The sequence below is a fragment of the Salvelinus namaycush genome, chromosome 26 (genome assembly GCF_016432855.1).
Source record: "Salvelinus namaycush isolate Seneca chromosome 26, SaNama_1.0, whole genome shotgun sequence".
Classification (NCBI taxonomy): Eukaryota; Metazoa; Chordata; class Actinopteri; order Salmoniformes; family Salmonidae; genus Salvelinus; species Salvelinus namaycush.
The window spans coordinates 22,901,338-22,929,141 of record NC_052332.1 but is presented as its reverse complement, the minus strand read 5'-3'; the positions used below and the strand labels follow the sequence as shown (position 1 = coordinate 22,929,141).

The 27,804-nt window shown below is 44.9% G+C and overlaps 1 protein-coding gene across 2 annotated transcripts; it reads left to right on the top strand.

Moving 5' to 3' along the window:
• Positions 1–406: 406 nt before the first annotated feature.
• LOC120021264 (3'-5' RNA helicase YTHDC2-like) lies at positions 407–27,724 on the top strand. Of its 2 annotated transcripts, XM_038964937.1 has the most exons (32): positions 407–502; positions 1,153–1,324; positions 1,428–1,518; positions 1,714–1,910; positions 2,088–2,290; positions 5,109–5,275; positions 5,370–5,472; positions 9,566–9,722; positions 9,981–10,088; positions 10,190–10,344; positions 12,366–12,501; positions 13,732–13,858; positions 13,960–14,025; positions 14,121–14,299; positions 14,438–14,534; positions 14,903–14,990; positions 15,454–15,534; positions 18,914–18,996; positions 19,125–19,230; positions 19,376–19,495; positions 19,675–19,947; positions 20,119–20,245; positions 20,662–20,870; positions 22,737–22,932; positions 24,502–24,608; positions 24,787–24,906; positions 25,042–25,253; positions 25,839–26,016; positions 26,136–26,342; positions 26,419–26,601; positions 27,032–27,116; positions 27,389–27,724. In XM_038964937.1, exons 2-32 carry the CDS (start codon positions 1,159–1,161, stop codon positions 27,427–27,429), a joined length of 4,368 nt encoding a protein of 1,455 aa, XP_038820865.1. In that variant the 5' UTR covers positions 407–502; positions 1,153–1,158; the 3' UTR covers positions 27,430–27,724. The 2 variants fall into 2 exon arrangements, with proteins under 2 accessions (XP_038820865.1, XP_038820866.1); XM_038964938.1 differs by lacking the exon at positions 15,454–15,534.
• The last annotated feature ends 80 nt before the right edge of the window (positions 27,725–27,804 follow it).

Below are 27,804 nucleotides of genomic sequence, written 5' to 3'. Positions count from 1 at the left end.
GGCCTGTTTGCCTGCTCACGGCCTGGGCATATGTGTGACTTCTCCAAGTCGGGGTATGAGTTGAGAAACGTGCCTATTTTCATCGAAAGTACTGTAACGACCCTGGTACGTAATGTCACGATTCCAAAGCTGTACAATATTACATATAGCAAGTTAATTATATCATATATCGGAAAATATTTGTAGTATTGTAATTCTTGTTGATGCAATTCATGCTAATATTTTCTTTTTGAGCTAGCGCCCAATTGACCCCCATTCACTCCTTGAATGAGAGCTCTCATTGTCCCTGATTCGCCCAGAATGCTCCGCGCGGCCCATTGACGTAGCATGTGCAGCGCACACAATGGACATCAATACGATTCCAATGGTGTTTTCCATCTCTTCTAAAGTATCTCTGATCATGCACCTCTAGTGGTGATTTATCTGAATCTCATGAAGTCGGTCAGCGTTTACAAACTGCTGGATTAGACGAACAGAGGCGCACGAGCGGGATCTGACATCGGTATTAGCTAGTTAAAACGTTACCTAGCTATATGTGAAACATTGTATCTATGACATGCATGTATAATTAACTCAAGGATGGATAAAGTTCAATGACACGTTTGCTATGTCTCTGTAGCTATGCTAAAGCTAGTTAACGTTAGCGAGCTTAATTCCGCTAGCTAGCTAGTTAGCAACCTGGCTAACGATAGCTAGCTACCAGTAACGTTACTGGGTTAGGTAACTAGACAGCTAACATTAGTTTTTGCTTGCAGATAATAGCTAGCTAGCTATGTTTCTGAGTTACTAACGAGTTAGCTAAGGTGGCTAACAAAATCAACACATGTCGTTAGTTCGATTTTTACTCAAAGATTTGCTAAAAGTAATGCATGGCTCACACTGTCAGTCACAGAAGCTCAGCCTCTGGTGAAAGCTATGGCTAGCTAACTAAGTTATGTCCGAATTTATGAATAACTAACGTTAGGTAGAGGAGAGTCAGTCAGAAGTAGCTAACAGTGAATCTTTGTCAGCATCTGGCCACTTGCATAGTAGCTCAATCTTTTTGTCTCTAGCTAGCTAGTCCAAGTAACTAAAATGTGACCGTCATCTAGGGAGATTGCAGGTTGGTTGCTTATTAGCTAGCTACATCTTATTAACACTTGTGTTCTACAGTGCATCATGTCACGTCCTAGTAATGCCTCACCCAAGCCTGCCATGGGCAAATCAAAACACTCTGGTGGTGGGGGGCCCAGGGGCAAAGGGCTGAAAGACATACGCATCGACGAAGAAGTTAAGATTGCTGTCAACATCTCCCTTGAGAGGTTTCAGTACAGTGAGCAAAAAGGTAACATAAAATGTTAATTCTACTCATGTGATGAAGTGGTGCTTCATGGAGACATTTGGATTATGTGATGTAGTATACTACATTACTTCTTTTGATTTTACAGAAATGGAGTTTCCTTCCTCCCTGTCTAGTACTGAGAGAGCCTTCATCCATCGCTTTGCACAGTCCCTTGGATATATCTCTAAAAGCAGAGGGTAAGCGATACAACTTCACATCAGGTGTCAGAGCCCGTAGTCTTAGGTCAACCATGGATACTCCTGTTTTCAAAGCGGTACTTGAATAGAAAAGTTTGTGTATCCCTCCTCAATATTGTACTGGAAATGTAACTCCCTAAAAGCATCCATCAGGTTTACTAAAGTGTCTAAAATCCTTAATTCATTAATTTTCAGAAAAGGATCAAGCCGGACCCTCACTATCAGAAAGAAGGATGGCTCAGAGACTGCCCAGTCCATCATGACTTTCAACCTTTCCCACAATTCCAAGCACGCGGTGCGGAGCCTGCTGCAGAGGTTCCCCATCACCAACAAGGAGCGCACAGACCTACTGCCTCGCACTGAGAGGGGCCTGTCTGTGGCCATTGAGGCTGGTTAGTGGCAGTTATATTTCAGGGTTAATAATGCATTGATGTCAATGGGAGACCTTGTCAACCTTTGTTTTTAATAACAATGTACTGATGAATGAATAAGTTATCTATCTGTTAAAATAATGTGTTGACAATTCAAAGTTTTAACATTCCTCTGCCCCTCTTTTTTTTCTCCACCAGAGAGCAGCCGTGACAAGAACAGGACCAGTGGGCGGCTCAACAACGGCATTCCACAGGTGCCCCAGAAGAGGGGCCCATCTGAACTGGACTTCTTCCGCCGCTCGCTTCCTGTGTACGAGCGCCAGGAGGAGATCGTCCAGGTCATCAAAGACAACCGTGTTGTCCTAGTGGTGGGGGAGACCGGCTCGGGGAAAACTACACAGGTGAGGGGGAGAAACATTTTACAAGACTGTCCACATAAAGTGCCATAAAGAATTCACACCACTTGACTTTTTCAACATTTTATTGTCTGAATTTAAAATTGATTTAGATTTTGTGTCACTGGCCTCCACACAATACCTCATAATGTTAAAGTGGAATTATGTTTGGAATTTCTTTAAACAAATTAATAACAAATGAAAAGCTGAAATGTCTTTAGTCAATAAGTATTCAACCTCTTTGTTATGGTAAGCAAAAATGTGTTCATGAGTAGAAATGTGCTTAATAAGTCACCATCAGTTGCATGGACTCATTCTGTGTGCAATAATAGTGTTTAACATGATTACAATTATCTGTAAGGTCCCCTCAGTCGAGCAGTGAATTTCAAACCGATTCAACCTCAAAGACAAAGGTTTTTCAGTGCCTCGCAAAGAAGGGCACCTATTGGTAGATGGGTAAAAATAATTATAACTGACATTAAATGTTCTTTTGATCATGGTGAAGTTATTAATTACACTTTGGATGGTGTATCAATACACCCAGTCACTACAAAGATACAGGCGTCCTTCTTAACTCAATTGCCGGAGAGGAAGGAAACCGCTCAGGGATTTCACCATGAGGCCAATAATGTCTTTAAACATTTACTGAGTTTAAACGCTGTGACAGGAAAAAACGGAGGAAATTATAGGTACTTCTCAATACTAACCTAATTGAGACAGAAGGAAGCCTGAACAGAATAAAAAATATTCCAAAACATGCATCCTGTTTGCAACAAGGCACTAAAGTAATACAGCAAAAAGATTTAACAAAGCAGTTCACTTTTTGTCCTGAATACAAAGTGTTATGTTTGGGACAAATCCAATACAACACATTGCTGAGCACCACTCAATATATTTTCAAGCATAGTGATTCCTGTATCATGTTACGGGTATGCTTGTAATCGTTAAGGACTGGGGAGTTTTTCAGGATAAAAAAACAACAGAATGGAGTTATACACAGTCAAAATCTTAGAGGAAAACCTGGTTGTCTACTTTCCACCAGACACTGCAAGATAAATTCACCTTACAAAATAACAATAACCTAAAACACAAGGCCAATGGAGTTGCTTACCAAGACGTTTGTGAATGTTCCTGAGTGGCTGAGTTTTGACTTAAATCTATGGCAAGACCTGAAAATGGTTGTCTAGCAATGATCAACAACTAATTTGACAGAGCTTGAAAAATTTTCAAAAGAATAATGGGCACAGCCCTGAGTCAATACATGTTAGAACCACCTTTCACAGCGATTACAGCTGTGAGTCTTAATGAGAAAGTACAAACCAGACAATATTTGAACATTTTATTATTTAAACAATTCTTCATACTCTGTCAAGTTGGTTGCTGATCATTACTAGACAGACATTTTCAAGTCTTGTCAGAGATTTTCAAGCATTCAATGTTGTCTTGGTAAGCAACTCCAGTGTATATTATATATATTTATATATTTTATATTTATATATATTTATTTGTATTCTGTACAGGCTTCCTTCTTTTCACTCCGTCATTTAGGTTAGCATTGTGGAGTACCTACAATGTTGTTGATCTGTTCTCAGTCATTAAACTCTGTAACTGTTTTAATGTCACCATTGGCCTCCATAGTGAAGTCCCTGAGCGGTTTTCTTCCACTCCGGCAACTGAGTTAGGAAGGACGCCTGTATCTATGTGGTGATTGGGTGTATTGATACACCATACAAAGTGTAATATAAAAAAAGTATTTATATATTATTTTACCTCTTCTCCCCAATTTCGTGGTATCCAATTGGTAGTTATGGTCTTGTCCCATCGCTGCAACTCCCATACGGACTCTGGAGAGGCGAAGGTCGAGAACCGTGCGTCCTCCGAAACACAACCCATCCAAGCCACACTGCTTCTTGAAACAATGCCCACTTAACACGGAAGCCAGCCGCACCAATGTGTCGGCGGAAACACTGTACACCTGGCGACCGTGTCAGCGTGTACTGTGCCTGGCCCACCACAGGAATCACTAGTGTGCGATGGGACAAGGACATCCCTGCCGGCCAAACACTCCCCTAACGACGCTGGGTCAATTGTGTGGCTCCCCATGGGTCTCCCGGTCGCAGCCAGCTGCGACGGAGCCTGGACTCAAACCAAGAATCTCTAGTGGCACAGCTAACACTGCGATGCAGTGTCTTCGACCACTACGCCACTCGGGAGGCAATTAATATTTTCACCATGCTCAAAGGGATATTCAATGTCTGCTTTGTATTTATTTTTAACCATCTACCAATAGGTGCCCTTCTTTGTGAGACATTGGAAAATCTCTCTGGTCTTTGTGGTTGAATGTGTTTGAAATTCACTGTTTGACTGAGGGACCTTATAGTTATCTGTATGTATGGGGTGCAGAGTTGAGGTAGTCTTTCAAAAATAATGTTTAACACTATTGCACATAAGTTGCATGGACTCACTCTGACTTGTTAAGCACATTTTTACTGCTTAACTTACCTTGCCATAACAAAGGGATTGGATACTTATTGACTCGAGACATTTCAGCCTTTCGTTCGTAATTAATTTAACATTTTCTAAAAATGTAATTCTGCTGACATTATGGGGTATTGTGTGTAGGTCAGTGGACACAAAATCGAAATTTAATCACATTTTAATTCAGGCTGTAACTCAACAGCATTTGGGAAAAGTGGAGTGTGAATACTTTCTGAAGGCACTGTATGGCCTACAAAGGCATTGCATTGGTATGATAAGGTATTACATTTGTAAATAGAGTTCCTGATCATCTAGAAACTAAATGGGAAGTGTTTTGCCATTCCAGATCCCACAGTTCCTCCTGGACGACTGCAGCCGAAATGGGATCCCCTGTCGGATCTTCTGCACACAGCCCCGGCGTCTGGCAGCCATCGCTGTGGCAGAGCGGGTTGCTGCGGAGAGAGGGGAGAGCATCGGTCAGACCATTGGCTACCAGATCCGCCTGGAGAGCAGGTAGGAGCAAAGAGTTGGAGTGAGGGAGGCACTGACTCTGTCTACTTTGGCTGAGTTACTGTGAGGAAATTAATGACTCTGGTTGACCCTTTAGAGTTTCTCCTAAGACACTGCTGACCTTCTGCACAAGTGGAGTCCTGCTGAGAACACTGATGGCCGGAGACACCACAATGTCCACTGTTACTCACGTCATTGTGGTGAGGTCAAGTTATTGTTGCCCTTTTGTTATCGTTCACTGCCTTGACTGTATGCAGACCTGTCAACCTGCATGCATTTTACCTACCATGCACGCAATTTGAGGTCAAAGTACACTGGTATGAAAGACTACCCAAAAATAGGCAAAAATAAGCTTCTAGTTGGCACATTGTGGTATTTGACACAACCCGGATCTGAGCCTATCAGATGACTTGGGCAAGGAGAAGAAATCTCTAGCTCTCCGCTCTGGCCCGCCGCCATAGTTGTAGTACTAAACTCAGCAAAAAAAGAAACGTCCTCTCACTGTCAACTGCGTTTATTTTCAGCAAACTTAACATGTGTAAATATTTGTATGAACATAACAAGATTCAACAACTGAGACATAAACTGAACAAGTTCCACAGACATGTGACTAACAGAAATGGAATAATGTGTCCCTGAACAAAGGGGAGGTCAAAATAAAAAGTAACAGTCATTAACTGGTGTAGCAACCAGCTGCATTAAGTACTGCAGTGCATCTCCTCCTCATGGACTGCACCAGATTTGCCAGTTCTTACTGTGAGATGTTACCCCACTCTTCCACCAAGGCACCTGCAAGTGCCCGGGCATTTCTGTGGGGAATGGCCCTAGCCCTCACCCTCCGATCCAACAGGTCCCAGATGTGCTCAAGGGGATTGAGATCCGGGCTCTTCGCTGGCCATGGTAGAACACTGACATTCCTGTCTTGCAGGAAATCACGCACAGAACGAGCAGTATGGCTGGTGGCATTGTCATGCTGGAGGGTCATGTCAGGATGGCCTGCAGGAAGGGTACCACATGAGGGAGGAGGATGTCTTCCCTGTAACGCACAGCGTTGAGATTGCCTGCAATGACAACAAGCTCAGTCCGATGATGCTGTGACACACCGCCCCGGACCATGACGGACCCTCCACCTCCAAATCGATCCCGTTCCAGAATACAGGCCTCGGTGTAACGCTCATTCCTTCGACGATAAACGCGAATCCGGCCATCACCACTGGTGAGACAAAACCGCGACTCGTCAGTGAAGAGCACTTTTTGCCAGTCGTGTCTGGTCCAGCGACGGTGGGTTTGTGCCCATAGGCGACGTTGTTGCCGGTGATGTCTGGTGAGGACCTGCCTTACAACAGGCCTACAAGCCCTCAGTCTAGCTTCTCTCAGCCTATTGCGGACAGTCTGAGCACTGATGGAGGGATTGTGCGTTCCTGGTGTAACCCGGGCAGTTGTTGTTGCTATCCTGTACCTGTCCCGCAGGTGTGATGTTCAGATGTACCGATCCTGTGCAGGTGTTGTTACACGTGGTCTGCCAATGCGAGGACGATCAGCTGTCCGTCCTGTCTCCCTGTAGTGCTGTCTTAGGCATCTCACAGTACGGACATTGCAATTTATTGCCCTGGCCACATCTGCAGTCCTCATGCCTACTTGCAGCATGCCTAAGACACGTTCACGCAGATGAGCAGGGACCCTGGGCATCTTTCTTTTGGTGTTTTTCAGAGTCAGTAGAAAGGCCTCTTTAGTGTCCTAAGTTTTCATAACTGCGATCTTAATTGCCTACCGTCTATAAGCTGTTAGTATCTTAACGACCATTCCACAAGTGCATGTTCATTAATTGTTTATGGTTCATTGAACAAGCATGGGAAACAGTGTTTAAACCCTTTGCAATGAAGATCTGTGAAGTTATTTGGATTTTTACAAATTATCTTTGAAAGACTGAAAAGGGGATGTTTCTTTTTTTGCTGAGTTTATTTTCCTCCCTGGAGCTGGATGGCAGCTCTCCTCTTTGTCTGTTGATGCATCTGTTGTGTGAGGAAAAAGGGTAGGAAAAAATGGAGAACAAACTGTTTGCCAAATACAATTTTGGAAAATGTATTTGGCAAACAGTTCGTTCTCCATTTTTTTCCTACCCTTTTTCAGTGTTAGTTAAGCACATTTCGTTGAAGGTAGTTAGCTACATCGTTTAGTAAATTAAGCGAGGACACTTTCTTGCCCGCACATCCTTTGATCTCCACAACCGTAGTAGCCGCACGCACATTGACGAGCAAGGTAACATTTGTCGTGTTGTGGTAGTTCAGTGCACTTCGCTATGTGGATGGAAACTGACATGGCAGACAGCTATTCCGCTAATACCATCCTCCACAGAAAGTTATGTTAGACTGTTAAAGATTAGTATGGCTATGTTAATAAATCTGTTCTTGATCTCCTCTTCATATAGCTGTCTGTCAACAGTAGGCTGCTAATGATGTGATAGTAGTCAGTTTACCAATGACAACAAGGCATGCTGAATTTATGGTAGCCGAGTAGTCAGACCCGACTAGATGGATGAGGTCAGGAATGGACATCTGAAACAAGCTCATATAGGCCTAGTCCAGTTGTTTCATATTCCAAATAGCCTACAGTAAACTAGACTACTACATTGCATCCAGTAATTGAATTAAGCATTTTCTCCCCAAGCAGAATTAAGCCAGTTTACATTTTCTTTTTTATTTTTTTTATTTTATTTATTTTATTTTTTTATCCCATTTTCTCCCCAATTTTTGTGGTATCCAATCGCTAGTAATTACTATCTTGTCTCATCGCTACAACTCCCGTACGGGCTCGGGAGAGACGAAGGTCGAAAGCCATGCGTCCTCCGAAGCACAACCCAACCAAGCCGCACTGCTTCTTAACACAGCGCGCCTCCAACCCGGAAGCCAGCCGCACCAATGTGTCGGAGGAAACACCGTGTACCTGGCCCCCTTGGTTAGCGCGCACTGCGCCCGGCCCGCCACAGGAGTCGCTGGAGCGCGATGAGACAAGGATATCCCTACCGGCCAAACCCTCCCTAACCCGGACGACGCTATGCCAATTGTGCGTCGCCCCACGGGCCTCCCGGTCGCGGCCGGCTGCGACAGAGCCTGGGCGCGAACCCAGAGACTCTGGTGGCGCAGTTAGCACTGCGATGCAGTGCCTTAGACCACTGCGCCACCCGGGAGGCCAGTTTACATTTTCTATCCACATAAAGACACCTATTAAATATTATTTAGAGCTTGTAGGAAAGGAAATTCACTGTATTTGTGCAAGTGACACTAAAACTTGAAACTATAATCATTTACAGACCACCTCAATTTTCTTTACGATCAGATACAAGACTTCTGTTTTGGCTACAATTGCAGTTACAGGTTTTTCAAAATGGTTCCACCATTGGGGTGCCAGGGTAGAGAAGAGCTTGGACTCGGCTGAACGGGAGCTGCGTTCCCAAAGGGGTAGGAGGGCCAAGAAACCAGAGGTGGCAGAACAGAATACTCAGGTTGGGCTGTAGGGTTTGAGCATAACCTGAAGGTAGGGAGGGGCAGTACCTCTTGCTGCACCGTAGGCAAGTACCATGGTCTTGTAGTACCAAGTACCCATATCATTATTAACATCATTATTAGGCAAAAAAAAAATGCCTACGATTTGAGCAGTGTGGGTGTAACACGCACACCGCTGCGCTGAGGTGGTACTCGTAAAAATTATTAAAAGTTGTCAGGTCTGCCACAGATAGAACATTGGGCCAGATGTTTCATCGAATGTATAAATCTGAAGCATCTGGTTGGCATTTCCTCTCACCACCAAATATGCTGATGAGGAAGTCCAGTGTGAAGATGGAGCGAGATGGATTTTGGCCGACATTAAGCAAATTTTGTCATCAATGAAATATTTTGATGAATATAGTTTTCTGTTTCCAAAACTAAAATCTGTTATGAACAGAATGGACAAAGTTTTGTAGACTTTACTCTTTGCCAAAGTTTCAAAAAATTATATTGTTTAGGAGTCCAAGGGCAAATTTAGCTATTGCACACACGCACTTCACAGAGTAGGTGTTCCCTAACAGAAATATGAAAACGCATGCTAGAACACGCTAATAAGATCTCTCTAGTTTGTGCTTGGCTCTGCCCACCTCCTTGCTTGTTCTACCCACTATAATTAATTTGCTCCCATTGGAAACGACAGGCGGTGGTCGATCTTGGGTTAATTATAAAAAATCTCTGGGTCTGGTGCGTGAAATCATGTCAATGACGGAATCCTTTTGCCTGTACTTCCAACCTCTTATCCAATCAGGATGAGGTTCACGAGCGGGATGGTCTGAGTGACTTCCTGCTGACCAAGATGAGGGACATGCTCCAGACGATGCCTAATCTGAAGCTCATCCTGTCCAGTGCTGCCCTGGACGTGGAGCTGTTCCTCCGCTACTTTGGCTCCTGTCCTGTCATCCACAGTAAGTCATCTCAATGTGTTTGGATAGACCACCTACAGAGACGAGAGTGCAGAAATCACGACAGAATCACTTAATCTATTCATTTGAAATTGGGACAGGGATTCACCAGTGAAACCATTACCTGCAAAAGCCAGGTAATTGCAGGGGAAGACCTCTGTATGGAAGGGGCTAGTACTTGTCTTGACTGGTCCTGCCAGCACTGATTTGTTAAGTGAAATTAATAAAAATGAGAAATTATGAATGTATGCTTTTATCTAGTCAAAGGAAGACCATTTGAGGTGAAGCAACTTTTCCTGGAAGACATCTTGAGGACAACAGGCTATTCAAACAAAGACATGAGGAAATACAAAAAGGAGATCCAGAGGGGTAACTACCAACCATTGGTCGTTCATTGTTTCTTTGATTTCCACTTTGATGTCCAGTGTCTCCCAGAATGAATGAGTGTATGTGTGTGTCGTCCCTGGCAGAGGAAAAGCAACAGACGTCTTTGACAGAGTGGTGTAAGGTGCGTGAGGGCGGCTTCCGCCAGGAGCCCCAGAGGGAGAAGACCACCTCGGCCTCCTGTGTCCTTCAGGAGAACGACCTGCTGGACGACGGAGGGGACAGTGTTTTCACCCAGCTGGTGAGAACAAGTGGATATGGGCCATTCTCATTTCTCGATATCTATGTTTTCTAGAGATGTGTGTCTTTCCCTTTCAAGACAATTTGATGCGTATCTAGATACATGGGCTCTGATACGATACAGGAACGATAAATTTAAGTTTCAAACTATTCAGTTTGATTAGAGGAACGAATCCATGTGTTACAATTCAATGCACTAACATTTGTTGCGTAAACACATTCATTTTCCATTCTAAATGTAAAATCTGCTGCTGAATGGAGCTCATGTGCTGCACCTCTCTGAGCTTGTTAGACAGCTGTACTGTGTGCTTTAAAGCTATTATCCAAGTTGAAGCTTTGAGGTCCAGAGTTGAGTTTGAGGGGTTTTGACGACTCAGGAGTGAGCTCGTTTTGGCTAGATGTGATACATTTGTCAAATTTGACTTTTCTTTGCGGGTTAGGAGAACATACGCAGCAGGTTAGGATAATTATGTTAAGGTTAGAAAAAGGGTTAGGGTTAGCTAAAATGCCCCAAAAAATTATACTTTTATGATTTCATTTGACTAAAGTTGTATCCCTTCTAGCCATGACAGAGTGAGTGAGTTTGTCTTATCCTTTCTTCTTGTCCTTGTTATGAAATTATCAACTTTACCTTGTATATCTAAAAATAACTATGTATTGAAGATTTCAAATAAAACTACTTACCAACTATTGCTGTTGGTTAACCTGAACAATCAAAATACATTTGAATGTAAGCCCTGATCATGTATTGCCAGATAAAATGTATAGCCCATCTGCTAAAAATAACCTAGAAAATTACATTCGTTGTCACTCAACTAATAAAGCATAATATTGCGCAAGCCATTTTACCAAGGTGACTCGCAGATGTGCCAGATAAGGAATAACATGCTGCTCGTGTCGCAAAATAAATGTACACATGTTATTCAATCATTGCACCCACACTGCTCACTCGCGTCAACGAGCGTCTGCGTAGCCAGGTGCTGCAAGTCCCGCCTCTCCTATCTCCTCATTTGTTTTTAGGAGCATATACCCACGTGGGTGATTTGAAAGATGAACTGAGGTCCACACTCCAGTTCAGCTGGTAGTGGTAATGCTTTTTAAAGTTGGTTGCCAACTGCCATATAAAGTTCAAAGAAGAATAAGAAGCCTCAAGGAGGACAGATTATAGAAACAAACTTTTACCCTTTTATCTGTGGATTAATTGTCAGAGTAGAGGACCTTGTGCATTTCAGGTAAAATAACAAGCTGATGTTTATATCCCAGGACAAATTTAGCTAGCAACAGCAAGCTAGCTAGCTAAATTGCCAGAAATGTTTAATGCTTTTCAACCTGTCCCCAAATTAATATAACTGGTTCAGAGTTTGTTTTGATATTTCAACCTGCGTGTCCTGATCGCGTCTGGTGTGGGTGGACAAAATCAACATGCGCGCAATGGCACAGGCACGCAAGCGGTCTGGTCAGCAAAGCCTACCTCTCCTTGGTCAACGCGCAAAGCTGCACACAACTGATATTGCCTCGGGTTGTTAAGCATTCAAAATTATTAAATGACTTGTAGATCAATGACTGTCAACACAATTACATGCTTGCATTTACACTATAGTAGAGAACCCAGTTGTCACAAAAGATGAGGTATTTTTGGAAGGTAGAAAGAAAGTAATTTTGAGAAAATAAATTTAGTGAACCAGCGATTCGTAACGTTTAAATCGATTTCCTGACCGATGTATGCTACATTTTGGATCTGTTAGGGGTACCGCAGACCGATGCACTCATATCTTCGGGATTGGTCCCCGGTTCAAATGTTTATTGGTGAATCATTACATCCTTAATGATTTTGATGTTATTTTCTCCCAGTTGCTTCAGTTATTTTCAGTATTTACTCAGGATGCATCAAAGTGATACCACTACTTATTTTCTGATTATTCACTCTTTACTTCACCAACGTCACAGAGGGTATATTTGCTGGTTCTTACTAAAAGTGGCACTGGGTTTGCTATTAGTTTGATACAAGATGTCTTGTTCCAGAATGAGAAAGATGTGGCATCATTGGACCCGTGGCTGCTGAAGGAGATGGATGCCTGCATCTCAGACATCTTCCTCAACCAGGACGCTGACGCCTTCGTCCAGCTCTTCAATCTCATCCTGAGTGAGAACGTCAGCGGTAAGCTGGATTTTGTGTGCATCTTTAATTTTGTGCCACAGTTTATTCTTGTATCTACACTACATTACCAAAAGTATGTGGACACCGGCTTGTCGAACATCTCATTCCAAAATCGTTGGCATTTTGCTGCTACAACAGCCTCCACTCTTCTGGGAAGGCTTTCCACTAGATGTTGGAACATTGCTTTGGGACTTGCTTCCATTCAGCAACGAGCATTAGTCGGCGTTCCAATTCATCCCAAGGAGTTCGATGGGAATGTGGTCAGGGCTCTGTGCAGGCCAGTCAAGTTCTTCCTCACCGATCTCGACAAACCATTTCTGTATGGACCTGGCTTTGTGCACGAAGGCATTGTCATGCTGAAACAGGAAAGGTTGTTTCCCAAAATGTGGCCACAAAGTTTTATCATCAAGAATGTCATTGTATGCTGGTAGCATTAAGATTTCCCTTCATTAGAACTTAGAAACCTAGCCCGAACCATGAAAAACAGCCCCAGACCATTATTCCTCCACCACCAAACTTTACAGTTGGTAGCGTTCTCCTGGCATCCGCCAAACCCAGATTGGTGAAGCGTGATTCATCACTCTAGAGAACACGTTTCCACTGCTCCAGAGTCCAATGGCGGGCGAGCTTTACACCAGCCAACGCTTGGCATTGTGCTTGGTGATCTTAGGCTTGCGTGTGGCTGCTTGGCCATGGAAACCCATTTCATGAAGCTCCTGACGAACAGTTCTTGTGCCGACATTGCTTCCAGAGGCAGTTTAGAACTCAGTAGTGAGTGTTGCAAAAGAGGACAGACGATTTTTAAGTGCTTCAGCACTCGGCGTTCCCGTTCTGTGAGTTTGTGTGGCCTACCACTTCACGGCTGAGCCGTTGTTGCTCCTAGACGTTTCCACTTCGCAATAACAGTACTTACAGTTGACTGGGAAAATTTGACGAATTGACTTGTTGGAAAAGTGGCATCCTATGACAATGCTACGTTGAAAGTCACTGAGCTCCTCAGTAATCCCATTCTACTGACAATGTTTGTCTGTGGAGATTGCATGGCTTTGTGCTTGATTTTATACACCTGTCAGCAACTGATTTGAAGGGTTGTCCACATGCTTTTGTTCATATAGTGTCTTATTTGTGTAAAAAATAATGACACCAATGTTATCAAAAATCTATATTTTTGAGAGTAATATTTTCAATACTTATCAGCCAGATATGTCCTCCTCCCCTTCTGCTCCTCAGTGGACTACATGCACAGTGAAACGAGCGCCACTCCACTCATGGTGGCAGCAGGTCGAGGCTTCCTCAGTCATATTGAGCAGCTTTTGAGTATGGGAGCCAGCGTCAGAATCAAGGCCTCCAATGGCTGGTACGGGTTTATTAAATAACTGTATAAATACATCCTATTTTTAGTTACTCTATAAACAATTACTAAGTCTTAAATCTTGATCAGTATTTGGTTTGTTTCAGGACTGCGCTGGACTGGGCCAAGCACTTCCAGCAGGCAGAAGTGGTGGACCTACTAGAATCCTACCTGTAAGAGCACCATTTATCATTATTATGAATGACCACATGGAAACCCAGGCATTGTTTGTGGAGGATGATAACAGAAAGCCTCATTTCCTTGGTAGCTCATCCCTGGAGGCGGGGAAGCTGGACGAGTGGTCCCTGGTGCAGGCTGCCACCACAGAGATGAGCCCGGAGGACCAGGAGCTGCTCAAGGAATACCACCACAGCTTTGACGATGAGAGGGTGGACCTGGACCTCATCATGCACCTGCTGCACAACATTTGCACCAGCTCAGAAGACGGTGAGAGATTCTCTTGTCTAGTCACTACTGGATGTCTTGTATTTTTTTACTTTTCAAAATGTTTGATACAAAGTGTCAGTGCCAATTTTCCTTGCTTGTATAGAATGACAAGTTTAATTTAAATATTATCCATGTCAGGTGCGGTTTTGATCTTCCTCCCTGGATACGATGAGATAGTGGGTCTGAGGGACCGTATCCTGTACGACGATAAAAGATTCACAGACCACTCTCAAAGGTACCGTCAGTTAAATGGCTGGCAAGAGCAATGTGTCACTCTCAACATAGTTCATAATTGGGCCATCGGTATTTCAACATAGCTCTTGTCTATTTATGTCAATTATTCTGTACATCAATCTGTTTTTTGTTTTTTTTCCCCATGCTGTTACTCCATGTTCCTGCTTATGCAACCCAAATGTTGATTTACACCCAACGCATTTGCAAGTCAGATTAGTAAACCTCACTAGATTTACAAAAATGGCCAAATAGACCTATTTATACAAGAAATATGGATTATTTGGAGGAGACAATGAAGAGATTTTTTTGTTTATTTGTCCTGTTTGAACCACATCTAGAACCTCAGATATGTGTGTTGTTTCTCCATAGGTACCAGGTCTTTACACTCCACTCCAACATGCAGACCTCGGATCAGAAGAAAGTGCTGAGGAACACTCCAGCTGGAGTCCGGAAAATAGTGAGTGTATTTTTACGTCTACTGTGCTGGCTAACACACCAAAGATCAGTTTGACCACTTGGGTCCAAAGTGTTCCTTAAAGCGACAGTCAGCAGTAGAAACAATAACAAAGCGTATCCCCCGCCCCTGTTTCTGTAAAAAACTGAGGGATGGGGCGAGAGAAATGTAACCACTCTCAAATTCATAGTTATGATATCAAAATTGTAGTTTTAATCATGTTTTGAAGCTATATAGTGTTTGTTTACAAACACAGTAAAACAAGCTTATATTTTGGGTTCTGATGGGGTACGAGACTTGAACTAAGCTCAAGCGCATAAGTTATATTCTCAAAGAATCAATGGTAAATATCAATAATTTATGTATACATTTTTTTTGTTGCAACTGCTGATTGCCCCTGTAAACCAAAATGCCATTCAACCCCAGCTTCTTGTTCAGAAATTAAGTATTTTCCTCTCTTCCTCAGATTCTCTCCACTAACATCGCAGAGACAAGTATCACTGTCAACGATGTCGTATTTGTCATTGACGCAGGAAAAGTAAAAGAGGTGTGAAAACAAGTCTACTGCACACATTTTACATTGACATTTGTCATTTAGCAGACACTCATATCCAGAGTGACTTAGTTAGTGCTTTCATCTTAAGATAGCTAGATGGGCCAACCACATATCACAGTCCTAGTAAGTAAATTTTTGCGAGGGGGGGGTGGCATTATTTAAGATGCTCTTTTGAAGAGGTATGGTTTCAGATGTTTTCCAAAGATGGGCAGAGACTCTGCTGTCCTAGTTTCAGGGGGAAGCTGGTTCCACCATTGGAGTGCCAGGAAAGAGAAGAGTTTGGAGAGAGACCATGTGAGGACAGGACGGAACCGATTGACTTGGTGTATGAAGAGGAGAGGGCCTAGAACCGAGCCCTGGGGGACACCAGTAGTGAGAGTATGTGGTGCAGATACATCCTCTCCACGTCACCTGGTAGGAGCGGCCTGCTAGGTAGGATACAATCCAAAAGTGTGCAGAGCCTTTAGACGCCCTGAGATGGATGGCGAAGAGGATTGGATGGTTCACGGTGTCGAAGACAGCGGATAGATCTAGGAGGATGGGACAGAGGAGAGACAGTCAGCTTTGGCAGTGCGGCGAGCCTCCGTGACACAGAGAAGAGTAGTCTCGGTTGAGTCACCAGTCTTGAAGCCTGACTGGTTAGGGTCAAGAAAATTGTTCTGATAGCGAATGTGTTTTGGAAAGAAAAAAAAGGGAGTCTGTAGTTTGATTTTAGAGGGCTCGAGGGTTGCTCTCTTGAAGAGGGGAGCGATTGGCCATTTTGAAGTCCGAGAGGACGCAGCCAGTCGTCAGGGATGAGTTGATGAGGAATGGGAGAAGGTCTCCAGAGATGGTCTGGAGGAGGGGATGGGGTCAAACGGGCAGGTTGTCGGGTGGCCTGACCTCACTAGTCGCAGGATTTATTCTGGAGAGAGAGTGGAGAAAGAGGTTAAGGCGTAGGGTAGTTCTGTGGGACCAGCGGACTCAATAGGCTGAGCGAATGTCGTCAACCGTGGTTGACAAAGTCTTCCGCTGAGAGGGGGTGGAGGAATAACGAGGGAGGAGAACTTGGAAAAGAGTTTCCTGGGGTTAGAGGCAGAAGCTTGACATTTTGAGTGATATAAAGTGGCTTTAGCAGCGGATACAGTGGAACAGAAGGTAAAGAGGAGGGAAGGACAAGAGCGAGATGTATTTAGCAGAAGGGAGAGATGATAGGATTGATGAGGAGAGAGTAGTGGGACAGCGAAGATTGCGACAGCGCATGACTCTCTGGGTAGGGGCTGAATGGCTAGGTTTGGAGGGGAGACAGCCTATAGGGAGGAGGTCAGAGAACTGAACGTGTGGTTCAAGGACAACAACCTCTCCCTCAACGTGATCAAGACAAAAGAGATGATTGTGGACTACAGGAAAAGTAGGAGCGAGTACGTCCCCGTTCTCATCGACGGGGCTGTAGTGGAACAGGTTGAGAGCTTCAAGTTCCTTGGCGTCCACATCGCCAACAAACTGACATGGTCCAAGCACACCAAGACAGTTGTGAAGCGGGCACGACAAAACCTATTCCCCCGATTTGGCATGGGTCCTCAGATCCTCAAAAGATTCTACTGTTGCACCATCTAGAGCATCCTGACGGGTTGCATCACTGCCTGGTATGGCAACTTCTTGGCCTCCGACCGCAAGGCACTACAGAGGGTAGTGCGTATGGCCCAGTACATCACCCGGGCCAACTAGCAAACCAAATGCCCAACTGCAGTACGTTTATCACATTTGAGACAGTTTAACTTAATAGTTATAAGAAATCTAGCTGGCAAACATTTTAGTTGAATTCCATACTGTAATTAGATTACCTGGGGCATGCTGCACAACAATAAGTGACTCGAAGCTCCGGTCTCATCATTGTGTGCTGGTGGTGTATATACAATGCCTTCGGGAAGTATTCAGGCCCCTTGACTTTTTCCACATTTTGTTAGGTTACAGCCTTATTCTAAAATGTATATTATTTATTTTTTCCCTCATCAATTTACACACAATACCCCATAATGACAAAGCAAAAAACGGATTTTAGATGTATAAAAAAAATGGAAATATCCCGTTTACATCGGTATTCAGACCTTTTACTCAGTACTTTGTTGAAGCACCTTTGGCAGCGATTACAGCCTCGATTCTTCTTGGGTATGACTCTACAAGATGGCACACCTGTATCTCCCATTCTCCCATTCTTTTCGATCGGGTTTAAGTCCGGGCTCTGGCTGGGCCACTCAAGGACATTCAGATCCCGAAGCCACTCCTGCGTTGTCTTGGCTGTGTGCTTAAAGGTCATTGTCCTGTTGGACAGTGAACCTTCACACCAGTCTGAGGTCCTGAGCGCTCTGGAGCAGGTTTTCATCAAGGATCTCTCTCTGTACTTTGCTCCATTCATCTTCTCTCGATCCTGACTAGTCTCCCAGTCCCTGCCACTGAAAAACATCCCCACCGCATGGTGCCAGATTTCCTCCAGAGGTGAGGCTTGGCATTCAGACCAAGGAGTTCAATCTTGGATTCATCAGTCTGACAGTTTTTTAGGTGCCTTTTGGCAAACTCCAAGCGGGCTGTCATGTGCCTTTTACTGAGGAGTGGCTTACGTCGGCACGCCTCCGTGGCTTACGTCGGCACGCCTCCGTGGCTTACGTCGGCACGCCTCCGTGGCTTACGTCGGCACGCCTCCGTGGCTTACGTCGGCACGCCTCCGTGGCAGAGTACGGCACGCCTCCGTGGCAGAGTACGGCACGCCTCCGTGGCAGAGTACGGCACGCCTCCGTGGCAGAGTACGGCACGCCTCCGTGGCAGAGTACGGCACGCCTCCGTGGCAGAGTACGGCACGCCTCCGTGGCAGAGTACGGCACGCCTCCGTGGCAGAGTACGGCACGCCTCCGTGGCAGAGTACGGCACGCCTCCGTGGCAGAGTACGGCACGCCTCCGTGGCTTACGTCGGCACGCCTCCGTGGCAGAGTACGGCACGCCTCCGTGGCTTACGTCGGCACGCCTCCGTGGCAGAGTACGGCACGCCTCCGTGGCTTACGTCGGCACGCCTCCGTGGCAGAGTACGGCACGCCTCCGTGGCTTACGTCGGCACGCCTCCGTGGCAGAGTACTGCACGCCTCCGTGGCAGAGTACTGCACGCCTCCGTGGCTTACGTCGGCACGCCTCCGTGGCTTACGTCGGCACGCCTCCGTGGCTTACGTCGGCACGCCTCCGTGGCAGAGTACGGCACGCCTCCGTGGCAGAGTACGGCACGCCTCCGTGGCAGAGTACGGCACGCCTCCGTGGCAGAGTACGGCACGCCTCCGTGGCAGAGTACGGCACGCCTCCGTGGCAGAATAGCAAATCTGATACGTGATTTGTTTCACTATCACAGAAGTCCTTTGATGCCCTGAACCATGTGACCATGTTGAAGATGGTGTGGATCTCCAAGGCCAGCTCTCTGCAGAGGAAGGGCAGGTGAGGCACAGTGTACATCTGAGCCCTACCACAGAGGCACTCTATAGACATATCATAAGGGAGTATCATCTATTATGAAGCCTCATAATGTCTTAAGCCCTCTTATGAATGATTCCTGTGTTTGACAGAGCTGGACGTTGCCGACCAGGGATCTGCTTCCACCTCTTCAGTCATCTCCGCTTTAACAACATGCTGGAGTACCAGGTGCCCCAGCTACTGAGGATGCCCCTGCAGGTACACACACTTCAAGCAGAATGTATGAAGCATACTTTATACAGATAAAGTTATTATAAACCCTTGCATGCAAGCATACCCCTCACACACTCATAAGGCAGTGTTGATTGTGGTAGTTAACTCCTCCCATTTCTCTCTCTTTCAGGAACTCTGTCTCCACACCAAGCTGTTGGCCCCAATCACCTGTTCCATCGCTGAATTCCTGTCCAAAGCACCTGAACCACCTCCCATCCTCATTGTAAAAAACGCGGTGCAGATGCTCAAGGTAAAATATATTTTTTGTTTTGAACCAATCATGACCTGAATAATATTTTATCTTCTGTCCTTTATCATTGACTATTTTTGTTATTGAGATGGAGGGCATCAGTTCTTGGCACTGTGACTCTACATAATGACCATAGATAGAACACAACACTAACCATTAAATTGATCCCCAATCCATAGACCATAGATGCCATGGACCCGTGGGAGGACCTGACGGAGCTGGGCTACCACCTGGCTGACCTGCCTGTGGAGCCCCACCTGGGCAAGATGGTGCTGTGTGCCGTGGTGCTGAAGTGCCTAGACCCCATCTTGACCATCGCCTGCACGCTGGCCCATCGCGACCCCTTTGTGCTGCCCTCCCAGGCCTCCCAGAAGAGGGCATCCATGCTGTGCCGGAAGCGCTTTACTGCAGGGACCTTCAGCGACCATATGGCCCTGCTCCGAGCCTTCCAGGTAACGGTGGGAATTTGGGGTTTAATGAAAAAACTCTGTCAAATTGCTGTTGAGATGTTTAGAGCTAAATGTTTCATTTGTTATTAGCTTGATTTGACTGCCCAAATCGTAATGAAAAAAACACTGTCCAAGCGACATGTTCCTAATTACATCTCTCCTGCTGTGTTGTAGGCTTGGCAGAAGGCCCGCACCGATGGCTGGGAAAGGTCCTTCTGTGAGAAGAACTTCCTGTCCCAGGCTACCATGGAGATCATCATAGGGATGAGGACCCAGCTGCTAGGACAGCTCCGAGCCATAGGTCAGCCTTATCTATCTTGTTGTATGCTCTCCTTCTCAGTAATACAGTGGTTCTAAGGGCTCAGGTGGAGCATGGTGGACCAAGGTTGTTTGTATACTGAATGTATTAATTTGACTGTAAGTGGTGTTGGATAAAGACTAATGCTTTCCTGAAGCCCACACAACCTCCAACTGACCCTCTGTGAAATGAATAGCCTTGTGAGTCATCCACATGTCTTGGTGCCCACCATGTCCTGTGCCCCCACCCCCACACACAGCACCACTGCGACTCATATCCTGTGGAATTTTCTTTGTCCCTCCCACCTCCCCCTTACACTCTCTCACACACAGCATCACCACGGCTCCCTCGAAGGACAGCACCCTCACAGAACATTTTTCAGAAAGAGGAATATTTTCCATTGTGTATTCCACCACCAGGCTTTGTGCGGGCACGGGGCGGCGGGGACATCCGTGACGTGAACCTGAACTCTGAGAACTGGTCAGTGGTGAAGGCAGCCCTGGTGGCCGGAATGTACCCCAACCTGATCCATGTGGACCGTGAGAGCTGTTCTCTGTCTGGGGCCAAGGAGAAGAGGGTCCGCTTCCACCCCACCTCCATCCTCAGCCAGCCACAGCCCCACAAGAAGGTAGCTAGCGCACATCCTCTCTTCACTTACTTGACTGACTTCTTATTTAACTCCTAGTGGAGCAAAGGGTCTTCTTCAGTGAACCCTGTTTAGTGCAGTTTTCTTAAATACAGTAGGTGCTTCCTGTCTTCATCTTTTTTTTTACTGTATGCTTACATTTAGTCCAAACCATACAGTGGGGCAAAAAAGTTTTTTAGTCAGCCACCAATTGTGCAGGTTCTCCCACTTAAAAAGATGAGAGAGGCCTGTAATTTTCATCATAGGTACACTTCAACTATGACAGACAAAATGAGAAGGAAAAAAATCCAGAAAATCACATTGTAGGATTTTTTATGAATTTATTTGCAAATTATGGTGGAAAGTAAGTATTTGGTCACCTACAAACAAGCAATATTTCTGCCTCTCACAGACCTGTAACTTCTACTTTAAGAGGATCCTCTGTCCTCCACTCGTTACCTGTATTAATGGCACCTGTTTGAACTTGTTATCAGTATAAAAGACACCTGTCCACAACCTCAAACAGTCACACTCCAAACTCCACTATGGCCAAGACCAAAGAGCTGTCAAAGGACACCAGAAACAAAATTGTAGACCTGCACCAGGCTGGGAAGACTGAATCTGCAATAGGTAAGCAGCTTGGTTTGAAGAAATCAACTGTGGGAGCAATTATTAGGAAATGGAAGACATACAAGACCACTGATAATCTCCCTCGATCTGGGGCTCCACGCAAGATCTCACCCGTGGGGTCAAAATGATCACAAGAACGGTGAGCAAAAATCCCAGAATCATACGGGGGGACCTAGTGAATGACCTACAGAGAGCTGGGACCAAAGTAACAAAGCCTACCATCAGTAACACACTACGCCGCCAGGGACTCAAATCCAGCAGTGCCAGACGTGTCCCCCTGCTTAAGCCAGTACATGTCCAGGCCCGTCTGAAGTTTGCTAGAGAGCATTTGGATGATCCAGAAGAAGATTGGGAGAATGTCATATGGTCAGATGAAACCAAAATAGAACTTTTTGGTAAAAACTCAACTCGTCGTGTTTGGAGGACAAAGAATGCTGAGTTGCATCCAAAGAACACCATACCTACTGTGAAGCATGGGGGTGGAAACATCATGCTTTGGGGCTGTTTTTCTTCAAAGGGACCAGGACGCCTGATCCGTGTAAAGGAAAGAATGAATGGGTCCATGTATCGTGAGATTTTGAGTGAAAACCTCCTTCCATCAGCAAGGGCATTGAAGATGAAACGTGGCTGGGTCTTTCAGCATGACAATGATCCCAAACACACCGCCCGGGCAACGAAGGAGTGGCTTCGTAAGAAGCATTTCAAGGTCCTGGAGTGGCCTAGCCTGTCTCCAGATCTCAACCCCATAGAAAATCTTTGGAGGGAGTTGAAAGTCCGTGTTGCCCAGCAACAGCCCCAAAACATCACTGCTCTAGAGGAGATCTGCATGGAGGAATGGGCCAAAATACCAGCAACAGTGTGTGAAAACCTTGTGAAGACTTACAGAAAACGTTTGACCTCTGTCATTGCCAACAAAGGGTATATAACAAAGTATTGAGAAACTTATGTTATTGACCAAATACTTATTTTCCACCATAATTTGCAAATAAATTCATTAAAAATCCTACAATGTGATTTTATGGATTTTTTTTTCTCATTTTGTCTGTCATAGTTGAAGTGTACCTATGATGAAAATTACAGGCCTCTCTCATCTTTTTAAGTGGGAGAACTTGCACAATTGGTGGCTGACTAAATACTTTTTTGCCCCACTGTATATACTCAAACCCTATAAACCCAAACCAACCCTGATTCAAAGCAACAAACTAAAAACATGTTTGTACTTGTTCCTTCATCTCGTAGATCCCCCCAGCCAATGGTCAGGTGGCAGCCGTCCAGTCCCTGCCCACCGATTGGTTGATCTATGACGAGATGACGCGAGCCCATAGGATAGCCAGCATCCGCTGCTGCTCTGTGGTCTCCCCCATAACCATAGCCATCTTCGGGGGCTGTGCCAAACTGCCCAGCACAGCCCTACAAGAACCTGCTGTTCAGAAAGGTAGGGTTATCTAACTGAAGGAAACATCCTTTACTACACGTTGTGTATAATATTTTAATTTAACTAAATTTAAGAATTGAGTTACTCAAGTTTTGCCTGTATTTGTAATACACTTAAAGGGATAGTTTATCCATATTGCAAAATTATATATTGCTTTCCTTACCCTGTAAGCGGTCTATGGACAAGGTATGACAGTAATCCATGCTTTGGTTTAGTTTCCCTGGCACTGTTTTCACATGCTAATGTGAAATCCCAAAAACCTCTTAAGGATCTGACCCTTTTTTTTAAATAAATTGCGAAAAATGACATACCCAAATCTAACTGCCTGTAGCTCAAACCCTGAAGCAAGGATATGCATATTCTTGATACCATTTGAAAGGAAACACTTTGAAGTCTGTGGAAATGTGAAATTAGTGTAGGATAATATAACACATTAGATCTGGTAAAAGATAATACAAAGAAAAAAACATGCGTTTGGTATCATCTTTGAAATACAAGAGAAAGGCCATAATGTATTATTCCAGCCCAGGCGCAATTTAGATTTTGGCCACTAGATGGCAGCAGTGTGTGCGAAGTTTTACACTAATCCAATGAACCATTGCATATCTGTTCAAAATGTTGTATCAAGACTGCCCAAATGTGCCCATTTGGTTTATTTATACATTTTCAAGTTCATAATTGTGCACTCTCCTTAAACAATAGCATGGCATTCTTTCACTGTAATAGCTACTGTAAATTGGGCAGTGTAGGTAGATTAACAAGAATTTAAGCGTTCTGCCCATATCAGATATGTCTATGTCCTGGGGGAAAAATGTGTTACTTACAACCTCATGCTATTCACAATGGCCTACTTAATTAACTCAACCGACCTGCAGGGGGGACACCGATCCCGTAGAGGTTTTAAGTAAGGGGACCGATTTTAGCATTTTTCACGCATCATGTTGAAAACATCTATAAGTGACTTTGTTGAGCTTCACAATCAATTTTAGGTACTTTCGGATGATGATGGACATGATGTGCGAGAAATGCTAATAGCGGTCCCATGACTTGAATGGGATTTGTGCCACAAATGTAAAAACATTAGCATGTGGAAACAGTGCCAGAGAAACTAAACCAAAGCATGCAAGGTAAGGAAACCAATGTGTCATGACTGCTCCAAAGAGACTTGTAGATAGGGTTGGGTGGTATATCGTGAATACCTGTGGATTTTTACAATATTGTCTATAATGATAGGTTGATCCAGCGCTAAATAAATGAAAGTTCTCCATATTGGACTACTTTTCTGTCAGTTTTGTCCATAAAATAATCATTGGAGAAAGCCTTTAAAACCACTAAGAATCCATGTGTTGCCATCCTAGGGTCAAGCACTACTCTTTAATATATTTAGAACTTTTATTCAGAAGCATAAAATACTGTTGAATACTGTCAAACATGAGAAAAATGTTGTGATATTATATTTTGGCTGTAACGCCCAGCCCTACTTGTAGATATCACTCTCTGCCTGTATGGTCACTAGATGATGTGTATTCTGTAAACAACGAAACTTAACCTCCTATGTGCCTGCTGTAGATGACGTGGTGAATGAGAGCAGTGACAGTGAGATTGAGGATCGCTCCACAGCCAACCTGGCTCAGATGAAGATCGACGAGTGGCTCAACTTCAAACTGGACAAAGAGGTGAGGATCAAGGTTGGTTATTTTGCATTGCTAATATACTCAACGTGCCCTTCAAGCAATACAACTTGGCATTTCATTTAAACTGCAGTTTGCATTTAGTGTTCATTATATTCTCAGCTGTATAACCCACTCTCTCCTCCCTCACTACTTTCCTCCCTCCCATCCTTCTGTCTGTCAGATGGTGGGTCTGGTGTTCCAGCTGAGGCAGAAGTGGCACGGTTTGTTCCTGAGGAGGATCCGCTCCCCCTCCAAGCCCTGGTCCCAGCTGGATGAGGCCACCATACGGGCCCTGGTGTCGGTCAGTTCTACACTCTGGCTTAAATTATGAAAGAAATGCTGTAAATACCACAGTAAATGGGCCTGTAAGCCTGTTCGCTGTCAAGCCTGTTAGCTGTCCCTGTCACTGACCCATCCATCCTCATCCTGTCTCCAGGTGCTGGGGGCTGAGGATCAGACTGCAGGGCTGCAGCAGCCCACAGGGATTGGCCAGAGGCCCCGGCCCATGTCCTCTGAGGAGCCCCCCCAGACCTCCTCCTGGAGGAACGCCAACAGCAGGAGAACCTCCGGCCCCACAGCCAGCCCTGACATCCCAGAGCTCCCTGACGAACCCCTCATCCCCGCCCCCTCACACACAGCCACAGACAGGTGAGGAGAGGGGTTTAGATGTGTCAGTATGGGAAATGGACCAACTATGATCAAATGTTTTATCTCAGTATTTACAGTACAATGCCTTATAGCAAGGGTCGGCAACAGGCAGCCCGCAGACCAAAACTGGCCTGCAAGATATATATATATATTGTTTTGGGAGGAGGGGGGCGGCAAAAAAAGAAATCACAAGGAATTCAGCAAAAAAGTTGTTTAATTTAGGAATCTGTTCCCTAGTATTCCCACGAATAAATGTTTAAAAAAGACGCGATCGTGTCTCAATGTAATCAAGGTATGAAATGATTGTACAATAAATTATTGTACAATCAATGAAAATAACAATCTCTTTGGCCTTAGTTGTAGTCAATTTGCAGTGTACAAATTATTATAATTATGTTCTGGCTTCCCGACCATCTGCTCCAACAAGAATCCGCCCGTGGCTGAATCTAGTTGCCTACCCCTGCCTTATAGGTTAGCGAAGGCTGTATCAACCTGTTAATTACATTTTTGTAAACCTGATTTATGTCCAGTTCCAGGCCAGTCCTCTAACCCCTCAGACCATCCACCCCTCCCCTCTTCCTCCAGGTCCTCCAGACTCTCCCCTGCCTCGGCCCTCCTGCACCCCAAAGCCCCCCATGGCAGCAGGGACAAGGGCTCCAGGCGCCCCACAGAAGACCACTCCTCCACCCCCAAGTCTCCTGAATCGGCTTCACTCGGCTTCCCCAGCCCCTGTCCCAGCCCCTCCCCCACCTCATCAGGAAAGGTACAAAAATAACCAATATCATTATTACTACAGGTTTGTCTCCAGCAATGGTTAAAGTCCTTTATCCCAGTGTGTAAATCTAAATATATCATAGTTTCTCAACTCAATGTCTCCCTCAGTGCTCCAAGTCTCCGTCCCCGAGGCCAGGCGTTGCACCGGTGCGTTACTTCATCATGAAGAGCAGCAACCTGAGGAACATTGACATCTCCCAGCAGAAAGGCATCTGGTCCACCACGCCCAGCAACGAGCTCAAACTCAACAGAGCCTTCCTGGAGAGCAGCCTGGTCTTCCTGGTCTTCTCTGTGCAGGGCTCCGGACACTTCCAGGTGTGTGTGTGTGTGTGTGTGTAAGTGAGAGGAAATGGAGAATGGCAGGCTGTAACATGTAATTTTCGTGCCTCAGGGCTATGCACGGATGACGTCTGTCATTGGACAGGAGCGCTGTCAGGACTGGGGCTCCACAGGGCTGGGGGGGGTCTTCAGTGTGGAGTGGACCAGGAAGGAGAGCCTGCCCTTCCAGTGTACTCAGCAGCTGCTCAACCCCTGGAATGACAACAAGAAGGTGCAGATCAGCAGAGACGGACAGGTGGGTTACCTGACTAACATCAATACAGTCACAACATTTCCAAAGACTAGGACCAATATAAAACCAATATAATCAAATGAACAAACGGATATGTTACACAGCTAAAATGGTCAGAATGACCTCAGACTACTGTTAAGATGTGGGTTCAAGATGATCCCGCTATCAGAGAACAATATTGTCACAAACAAGATTCAATAGTTGAAGACTCATTAAACCATCTTGACAAAACACACCCACTAAAATGCCCTGCAAGACATCAAGTGAGATGACTGGTTTATTTGTCGGGGAGGATGCACAACCAATATATTGCTAAATAGCTCATTTCCATCTATGGTCTGTATATTTCTATGACTGAAATGTAACTAATTTGGTTTTCATCTCATCTCACTCTCCTTCCTCACTTCTCCACCCTCTCTGCTTCCTGGTGTAGGAGTTGGAGCCCCAGGCTGGAGGCCAGCTGCTGCAGCTGTGGGAGAGACTCAGGGAAACCACAGCAACCACAACAGCAACACGAGGTACAACAGGCCCCATCTTTATCATCAGATAACCACAGGTTACACACAACGTGACTCCAGAAATAGAATTTGCACAGTGTTTAAGAAAATCTGACAAAATAACAGCTCACTCTTGGATAGTCCCATTTCTCATTTTACAATGCACCAAACAAACTATGGTTTAATTTTACTGAGCCTTGACCTGTTCTTTTGCTATGTCCATTTGATTATTTATATGAAATACCATTACTAGTTGGCAATGTGGTCATTACATGTATTTCCTCCCTCTTTAGCCATGAGAGATTGCACTGACCTTCAGGACCTCACCACTTGACTTGGCTATGTGTCATTATAACAGATCGAAGACAGCATTATAACAAATCGAGAGCTAGTTTTATTCCTAAATGTGTTTTGAACCACCTCCACACACACTTCTTTGTCAGTGGTCCACAACCAGTTACCCAATGTGTTTATATTTGGCAAAAAAATAGATGTGTAACTGGGATTCATGTTCTGAAGTTGTTAACCTTTTCAGATGCTATAATGTTATGTTCAAGAATATCTAAGTGCAGAAAGCTGTGTTAACATGAAGTGACCTCACGAGAAAAGTAAATTGTTTTGAATATTCATTTTCCTGGTGTTTTTTGAAGCAAATTATAACTTTGATGACGAGACTGACATCTACGCTAATTCCCAGTGACATATAAGG